The 10,119-nt window shown below is 40.1% G+C and overlaps 1 pseudogene and 1 gene segment (V, D, J or C); both read left to right on the forward strand.

Moving 5' to 3' along the window:
* Positions 1-538: 538 nt before the first annotated feature.
* Positions 539-1,377, forward strand: LOC102920713 (nascent polypeptide-associated complex subunit alpha pseudogene; annotated as a pseudogene).
* Positions 1,378-5,976: 4,599 nt separating this feature from the next.
* LOC143268185 (Ig lambda-1 chain V region-like) lies at positions 5,977-6,390 on the forward strand. The segment is given in 1 exon segment: positions 5,977-6,390. A coding segment is annotated over 1 exon segment (414 nt).
* The last annotated feature ends 3,729 nt before the right edge of the window (positions 6,391-10,119 follow it).

A 10,119-nucleotide genomic window follows, 5' to 3' on the forward strand; every position in this document is an offset into this window, starting at 1 on the left:
AGCACAATTTATGTTATTTCTATTCTTGATGATCAACATTCTGACTAGGGTCAGATGAAATCTTAAGGTGGTTTTAAACTGCATTTCCCAAAAGATAATGATGCTGAGCATTTCTTATAAAGTATTTATTAACAATTTGTATTTCTTCTTTAGAGAACATTCTGCTCATCCAATGACCTATTTTTAAATCATTTATTTGTCTTCTTGGTTTTTTCATTTTCCCTTTTAAGATACTATTCTTCAGACACGTGCATATCAGGCAAAGATTTTCTCATTCTGTTGTGGGGCTCTCTGTTCACTGACATCATAGCATAGTAGAAACAATTCCTTGGAAGGGATTCTTTTATTCTAATGTACTCACATCCTCCCCATGGTTAAGTACTTAGCTCATGTGGTTAGTTCTCAGACCTGTTATGTATTTAGTCAGGACAAACACTGCAAATTTTAAAAAGTTGTAGAGAGGCTAGAGATGAACATAACAACAAAACAACATAAAAACTAAAACTCCCACCCCTGCCACAGGCGTGTGTCGCGCTCTCACCCGCTCTCCTCCCGCCGCCATCTTGGTTCCACGCTCTCCGCACAAAATGCCTGGTGAAGCCACAGAGACCGTCCCTGCTACAGAGCAGGAGTTGCCACAGCCTCAGGCTGAGACAGGGTCAGGAACAGAATCCAACAGTGATGAATCAGTACAAGAGCTCGAGGAACAAGACTCCACACAGACAACCACACAACAAGCCCAGCTGCCTGCAGCAGCTGAAATCGATGAAGAACCTGTCAGTAAAGCAAAACAGAGTCGGAGCGAGAAGAAGGCAAGGAAGGCTATGTCCAAACTGGGTCTTCGACAGGTTACAGGGGTTACTAGAGTCGCTATCCGGAAATCTAAAAATATCTTCTTTGTTATCACAAAACCAGATGTCTACAAGAGCCCAGCTTCAGACACCTACATAGTTTTTGGAGAAGCCAAGATTGAAGATTTGTCTCAGCAAGCACAGTTAGCAGCTGCTGAGAAGTTCAAGGTTCAAGGTGAAGCTGTTTCAAACATTCAGGAAAATACTCGGACTCCGACTGTATAAGAGGAGAGTGAGGAGGAAGAGGTTGATGAGACAGGTGTGGAGGTTAAGGACATAGAATTGGTCATGTCACAAGCAAATGTGTCATGAGCAAAGGCAGTCCGAGCCCTGAAAAACAACAGTAATGATATTGTAAATGCTATTATGGAATTAACAATGTAACTATTTGACAGCAAGGACACTTCCATTCTCCGCCTCCTCTCTCCCGTTTTTGGTGTTTCGAAAGTGGAACTACAGCTTGGTTTGAAATTTGTACTGTTTCTATCACTAATAAAGCTATGGCTTCTTGTTGGATGAAAAAAAACCCCTAAAACTCCCAAAGTCAATTCCTAAAGTTATGTTAAATGGGGGGGGGGGACCTCAAACATTTCCACTATGATAGAGAAAAAGTGTCCCCACCCCCACTCTTATTCAGTTAATTGCTTAAAATCTCAGCTAAAGCAAAAAGACAGGAGAACGTAAAAAGTTTAGAAATGGGAAGAGAAGTAATGGCACCCTATTTGCAGATGATGATTCTTTACATAAGAGACCCTAAACAACCACAAAAGCATTTTAGGACTGATAAATTCAGCAAAGTGGAATGATCAAAAATAAACATAAAGTCAAATAACATTTCTATACACCAATGAAAACATAGAGAAATTTCAAAAATGTGGGGTACATAATCCCATTTACAACAAACAAGCACACACACACACACACACACACACACACACACACACACACACACAGAATATTGGAGTCAACCTAGCTGAGGAAACATATGACCACAGGAGGCACCTGCCATCATTATCTTGGTTGCAAGTTACAAGAGATTTCAATTATTAGTCACTAGATGAGGATATAATGTTTGTGTACTGAAACAGTCTTTGATAAAAGAACCACATGTAAATTATTCCACTAAGTTGGAGGCCTTTTAAGGGTAGATAAAATTCCCAATCTAAAAAAAAATTAGAAATAATTTTTCAAAAATGAGAGAAATACTTATAAACCAAAATAAGTAAAGAAAGGAACAGGTTGATTATGAGTCAGCTTGAGAAATAAATGTATGGATGCTTGATAAAATATATAAACAATGGTTCAATGAATGAAATCTCCAAACTCAGAATAATGTAGCCACCAGGGGGGACTGTGACCCTTCACAGAAATCTCAGTGACTCAAGTGTTCAAATTCAATGGACCCAGAACAGTTGCTCACTGGCCCATTACAGTGTTACAGCAGCTGCTTCCTCCCAGGGGCAAACCCACAGCACAGAGCACAGGGCCTCCCTGGATAGGCCTCTCACAGTGTAAATGCTCTGAGAACTGAGGACCAGGTGGTGGAAAGCTGTTAACAGTTCATGTTTACATAATCCACAGCAGAAAGAGCTCACAGGGAATAGCAGTCTTGTGCTGAGAAGCTACAGATAAAACACAGCATATCAGAATCACAGAACTTAGAAATTAGACTATGAATTGTGGTAGTATATTTTGTACTCCAATAAAGCTTACCTGGAGATCAGAGGACAGAGCCATCAACTAAATTAGACATAGAGGTCAGGCAGTGGTGGCACGCACCTTTAATCCTATCACTTGGAAGGCAGAGATCCATCTGGATGTCTGTGAGTTCAAGGCTTCACTGGGCTACATGAGAAAAATAGAACCAGGTAGTGTTGACACATGCCTTTAATCCCAGAAAGTAATATGGCAGGACACAGAAAGGTATAAAAGGTGTGAGGAAAGAGGCACTTGCTCTCTTTAGGCTGAGGATTTTGTAGAGGTAAGAACTAGTGGCTGGGTATTCTGCTTCTCTGATCTTTCAGTTTTCACCCCAATATCTGGCTCTGGGATTTTTATTATAAAACCATTTAAGATTCATGTTACAATGGATGTCTCTGTAGAGACAGAGATCAGGAGAGCTGCAATGTGAGCACAGTCTTTTGGCCATGGTGAGTGTGGACCTTTTAACCAGCAGGGGACACTGTGAGGCAGTCTGTGTTTGTAGTAAAATAAGGATTATTTGCTCAAAAATGTTTTGGCATAGAGGAGATACCATTTATTAGGAATCAGTAGCTGCATATTCTCAAGCCTGGAAGAAGACTTTCACCTTGTTCAGCAGGTACTTCCTCCTGTGGGGTCCCCAGTGAATAAATAACCCTCCATCCTCCCAAATGTGTATGAGCTGAGAGCATTAGCACTAAGGCTGAGGGAGGAACAGAGGCCATCATGGATGGAAACATTTTGGCAGGAAAGGCTCTGTGTGCGTAATGAGGAGGGGATGCAATGAGATCTGAGGCAGGGCTGCCTATGGTAAGGCTCAGGAGCTGTGTCCCTCATGAGGGGACTGTGCCCTTCCTCCTGCTCTTCCCTCAGGTCACAGGTAGGAATGTGCATCAACAGGTCTCAATTCCCACTCAGCCTTGTCCAGCAATCCATGGGAGTGTCTACTCTGGTCTCTGCTGCATGTATTCTCATACTGTTTGCAGGGTCCCTCTGCCATGCTGTGCTGACTCAGCTGCCCTCACAGTGTATCCTCTGGAGCATCTGCCACACTCCCCTGCAGCCAGAGCAGTGGCTGCAGTGTGGGAACTCTGCTTCTCTGCTTCCCGGAGAATCCAAGACCCAGCTGAAATCTCCTGCAGGACCACACAGACTTGTATTTATCTTAGGATTCTTGAGCAACAGTGACTTGCTCAAAGATTTCTCAAACTTTACAAGGGTATTGGTTATTCTTATAATGCAGCCTTGGATGAAGCTGATTCTTACTATTCTCAAACTCATCTTAATGGAACATATATTCATTAAAATATATAAGTTAACTAAAAGAGAGTAAAAACTTGGGTTCATATGCCTTATATCTTTTGAGTGTCCTTCACTGGCATACTTCCTAGGTGGCATTAAGATACTAAAAAGTCCATGGCCAAGTAAAAAGCAATAAAAAGCTTGTTCTATGACAAAATATACACTAGAGAGTCCCAAGAAGGCACAGGGAGACTTGATAATCACTCCAGGGACACATGTCATTTTGTCTGAAGTCATTAACATGAGTGTCTACTAAGGTCAGCATTGTTAACATGACCCGCAGAAGCCAGGCATGATGAGTCACCAAGCAGAGGCTTCACTGTATTCCTTCCAGCCCCAGGGCTACATGAGATGTCCCCTTTCCTTTGCTGTCAAGCTCAGCACTGTCTCTAACCCTGTCACCACTACCGCATCTGTGTCCATTTACCCAGAATGTTCTGTCACAAGCCAGGCCTGGGCCCTGAGACCTCAGCATGCAGTCTCTACCCTCCTCAACTCCTCACTGCTCAAGTGTACCTTCTTTGAAAGAAACTTCTAGATCCAATAGGCCCTAAGGTGATAGAAGTACAATCTATCTACTGTGTAGAAGTATAAATTCTCCATCATGGGAATGCTGGACACAGGATGCGAAACTTAGCTCTGGTTCTCATGGGAAGAATCATCTATCTGTTTTTCTGTCCACCTGTCAGAGCTTTCCTGCTGCAAAGCCCAGATCTTAGCTCCAAATATTTACATTATCTTAGAAAGAATTCAATGTGTCTCAAGAACTACAAATAAATGGCAATAGATTTACATTATTATCCTTTTTTGGTAATCATATTTCAATCAATCTTTTGTGAAGAAGTTAAAAATAGGTTTGATGTCAAAATCTTGTTAGATATTTAAAACAAGTTTATTGAGCTGGAATGTTCATAAAATGCACCCATGTTAGAGACAAAGTTTGGCAAATGCACACACATATAATTTATATAAAATACTTATTTTCAAATGTGTTATGATATATATTATTTGTTAAACAATTTAAATACTCCCTATCTACCCTACATTTTCACCTCTACATTAATCCCATGAAGCTTGAATCTAGTGATCTGCTTTGTTGCTTGAAACTACAACCCATCATTTCAGAAATAGGCACTTGTACTCCAAAATTACAGTCTTTAAAAACCTGACAAGGTGATTCCAAAACCCTGTTTTATGCTTGTGTGTACATGCACTTGATCCTTTCTAGTTTCTGTGCAGGGTATACAGATATACTATGGTTTCTTTGTTACATGACACACATTTGGATTATCTGAATGATGAATAATTCTGCCTTGTATTAATATGTCCATGTGTTAATGCACGAGCACACTTGAGCAGAATGATAAGCCATATGAGAAAGTGATGCTAACTGTAAAATGGACTGCTTTTGGAAAGCTTGCTACCTCATGTCGTGCATCAGAGATCCACCTGTTTTATTACCTTGCCCCCTTCTGCTCTTGTCATTCAGTTCTCTAATTCATTTTTTGTGCTTGTGTAGTGAGGTGTCATGGTGAGTTGATTTGGCAGCTTTAGACTCATTATACTATACACAATCATCTTGCATGAGGTGAAAACTATGATGAAGAAAGAAATGAAGATCAAGTCATGTTCCCATCCTTACCTTACTAACTGTGAGCTCTTTAAATTACTTTGCCTCTTTCTCCTTATTCCTTCCTTTACATTGTCCTGCATCTTCCAATGATTCTCACTGTCAGTAGGGTAAGACTTGGTGGAGCATAGCTTGCACTGCTAATGTCCCTCTAGGACATTAGACAGAAGACACTTTTGTCTCTGGAAAAGCAAAGGTAGCTGAACAGTAATGGAATGATCTTGAATATTCTTAAAAATATTCAATCAGTAACTTGTGTCAACTCCATAACTTGCATCTGACAGCATATAATCAGCCTGGAAGAGGAGTTCATTTGCATTAATGAGTGTCTGGCTCCATGTTAGTTGTTATAGTAAGCACTGTGACACTGCCTTTTGCTGAGCAATCTTGAGAAGAGCAGACCTGGACCAGGAGTCATGGCCTGGACTTCTGTTTGGATCACACTTCTGGCTCACTGCACAGGTCAGGGGGTCTTTTAGGGCCAGGGTGGATATGCAACGGTGCACATCTTTTATCTGCTTTGCTATTGACCACTGGATTTCTCAACTGTTTGCAAGGGCCATTTCCCAGGCTGTTGTGACTCAGGAATCATCACTCACCACATCTCCTGGAGGGACAGTCACACTCACCTGTGGCTCAAGTACTGGGGCTGTTACTACAAGTAACTATGCCAACTGGGTCCAAGAAAAATCTTACCGGGTACACAGTGGTCTGATAGGTGATACTAGCAACAGAATCCCAGGTGTTCCTGCCCGATCCTCAGGCTCCCTGCTTGGAGACAAGGCTGCCCTCACCATCACAGGGGAACAGCCTGAGGATGAGCCTGTGTATTATTGTGCTCTATGGTACAGTATAGCATGCACAGATGGAGAAGTAGAACACAAAAACCCTGGTATAGCCTTATGACTACTGTTTTCTTACTATGTGACTACATCTCCCTAGGCTCAGAGAGCATGTTCTCTGTTACTGCAGAGAAAATCATGAAAGTCTTTATCTAAGGCTAAAAAAATGTTTTATTTCAACACATTTTATGAAGCCTGTCCTGGAACTTGCTCTGTAGACCAAACTGTCCTGGAACTCTGAGAGATCTACTGGCCTCTGCTTCCCTAATGCTGCTTTTAAAGGCATGTTCCAACACCATCCAGCCCTTTTAAGTTTGTTCTTTTTTATTATGTTGCCATGCCTAGCTAGGGTTCCAGGACCAAATCCATAGTTTCCAACAACATAGAAAAAACAAAGGCTACTTGTAAGCAAGTAATTCATAAAGCAAGCAAATGAAAATTGACAGAAACTTTTAAAACCTAAAGGACCTGGACAGATATAATCTAAGTCCTGAGAGATGACAACTGCTAATCTATATTATTGTATACAGCAAAACTATGTATTAATGTAGAGGGAGGACCAAATGCCTTGTTTAATTAAAACAGATAAAAAGGGGATTTATGAGCACTAAGGCAGCTTTACTTCAGTCTAACGGAAGAATGAACACTCTTGAGGCCCCAGGATATTACACAGAATTACAGGAAACACACAAAGCTGGGACAGATAATCAAAGGACTTCTAAGAAAAATCACTGAATAAACCATATACAGCTATCAATAACTCTGAATATAATGATTTTAATTTCTCAAAAATTACAGAGTTGCAGATTAGATCAGAAAACACAATGTCTCTTTTGCTGGATCCAAGAAACCCAACTAAACACTAATCACAGATAGCACTTTAGAGTAAAGGAAAGGAAAAGACATTCTAAGCAAATGGAACTAAGAAAAAAGTAGGCATCATTATTGCTATCATTATTTCTGGCCAGAAGAAATAATACTTGTCAGAGGAATTGTTCAATGACAGGATATTATAATTCTAAACATACTCACCAAATGCAGTCCACTCAGTTTCATGACTGAAATACTCCTGGGTAAAAGTCCATAGGTTAGTGCCAACACATTGGTACTAGGTAACTTCAATATCTCACCCTTACCAATAGACAAGTCATCCAGAAAAATGTAAATAGAGAAGTGTTAGTGTTAAATGACATCATAAATCAAGCTGAACAACAGATCTACATAACATTTTCACAAAACTAAACAAATCACAGTCTTATCAGCAGTTCAGGGGAGTTTTTTCCAAAAATGATGATATGTTAGAAAACAAACAAATCAAATTTCAACCAAAACAGAAAAACTAAATACCATCTTGAATTCTATCTGACCATAGGAATAAAGGTAAGTATCAAGAGCAAAAGAACTCATGAAAAGTACAGAAACTAAATAAAAAAGGACTGAATTATAAGGCCAGGCAAGGAAGAAATCAATAAGGTAAAGTTAAGGAATGTATAGAATTGAAAGAAGGCAGGCACAATGAAGGCAGTAGAGGGATGTTTATACTGCTAAAAATCTACACAAAAATTTGAAATTATTTTCTTTATTTTTATGATTATAATTATATCACTCCCCTCTTCCCTTTCATCCTTCCACACCCTCCCATGTATCCCTTTTTGTTCTCCTTCAAATTAATGGCCTCTCTTTTCAACAATTGTTGTTACACACATATATGTTTATATATATTTCTTTATACATATATAATACAGCCTGTTTAGTCTATATAATGTTGCATGTAGTATATAAAAATTTAAAAGATATCAAAAATTTTGAAATATCAAAGGTTTTAAAGAAATCTCAAACTAATAAGTCAATGTTGTACCTTAATTCTTTCACAAAAAATAACAAACTAAATTCAAAAATAGTGGATGGGAAAAAGTAATCAAAATCAGGGTTGAAATTAATAAAATATAAATGAAAAAAAAGCAGCCACTTAAAGAAACAGCTGATTCTGTGAGAAGATAATATTGACAAACCCTTGACCAACTATCCAAAAAGAAAACATATTAATAAAACATGATATTAAAATGTAGACCCTTGGTTAAGGAAGATATGGGCATAAAGGGGCTGAGGAATCCTCCTTACAGGCTAAGAAAAACAGCTGAGGCCTGGTATGTGGCAGTAAATTCCCTGCCTGGAGGCTCAGAAAAGTCACTTTGTGAATCTGTGAAATGAAGCCTGGACTGTGTTGGAGACATCAAGATGTTGGAGATGCCTGACACATGTAATACCTGCCTAGGAGAGCAGCAGACAGGGTGTGGAACTAGGCCAAAAGGCTGAATAGAGTTTGTGCTGCTGGATTTCAGTTCTGCTTTGGTCCAATGCTCCTCAATATATCTGTTTGTCATAGTTAGCATACAGTTTTGAGTCCCAGAAAAGACTTTGGATTTTAAAATAGTTTTGACACTAGACCCATAAACCTACCCTGCACTGATTGGGAACAGGTAAAGGCCTCATATTCAGACCGGGCAGACCAGGTCCCTAGCTCCTAGGCCCAGGGGGCACATTCCATGTGCCTCCCCCATGCCATTGGAGCCCCAGTAACCCAACAGCTGCCTCTTCCCCCACCCCCTTGCCAAGACAACCATCCCCTGCAACATCAGTGACCACCAGTCCTGTAAGCCCACCCTGCACTGCCTGGGAACAGGTAAGGCCCAATCTCTGGACTGGGCAGACCAGGTCTCTATCCCATAGGCCCCAGGGGCACATTCCACACCCCACCCCCAGACAGTGCAGCCCTAGAGACTGGGCAGCAGATTTGTCCCCTACACCACTCACCAAAACAATCATCTCTTACATCACCAATGACCACAGAAACCATAAGCTCACCCTGCACCAATTGCAAATAGGTGCTGCCTGAGACAGGGCCCACTAGCACCTATTAGACTAAGAGATGTTCCCTGAGACACAGAGTCCATCAGTAACAGTTGGACCAAGAGCCCTGATTAGACCAAGAGCTCCCATTGGACCAAGAGTTTCAATCGGACTGAGAGAGGCTCCCTCAGACACAGACACTACTTGCACCTAGTGGAGGAAGAGATAGGTAGATGCTAGTGCAAAAATATAGTCAACAACATGAAGACCAACATGGCATGATCAAATTTAGTGGTTCTAAATCAGCAAGATCTGAATATTCCAATGCAGACGAAGCAGAAGAAATCAACCTTAAAAATGACTTTAAGATGGTAGAGTCCTTTATAGAAGAAATGAAAATTTCTTTTAAAGAAATGGAGGAAAAGACAAACAAAAAATTGTAAGAAATCAATAAAACCCTTAAAGAAAGCCAAGAGAAAGCAATTAAACAGATGAAGGAAGCAGTTCAAAATTTGGAAACTGAAATAGAGGCAATAAAAAAGACAAAATGTGAGAATGCTGGAAATGGAAAATCCGAGTAAACAAACAGGAACTACAGATGCAAGCATAACCAACAGAATGTAAGAGATGGAAGAGAGAATCTCTGGAATTGAATATAAAATAGAGGAACTAGATTCCTCAGTCAAAGAAAACACTAAATCCAAGAAAGTCGTAATATAAAATGTCCAGGAAATTTGGGACACCACGAAAAGACCAAACCTAAGAATAATAGGGATAGAAGAATACCAACTCAAAGGCCCTGAAAATATATTCAACAAAATCATATAAAAAAAACTTACCCAATCTAAAGAAGGAAATGCCTATGAAGATACAAGAAGCTTACAGAACACCAAATAGACTGCATTAAAAAAAGTCCCTTTGCCACATAATAATCAAACCACTA

The sequence above is a fragment of the Peromyscus maniculatus genome, chromosome 12, assembly GCF_049852395.1.
Source record: "Peromyscus maniculatus bairdii isolate BWxNUB_F1_BW_parent chromosome 12, HU_Pman_BW_mat_3.1, whole genome shotgun sequence".
Classification (NCBI taxonomy): Eukaryota; Metazoa; Chordata; class Mammalia; order Rodentia; family Cricetidae; genus Peromyscus; species Peromyscus maniculatus.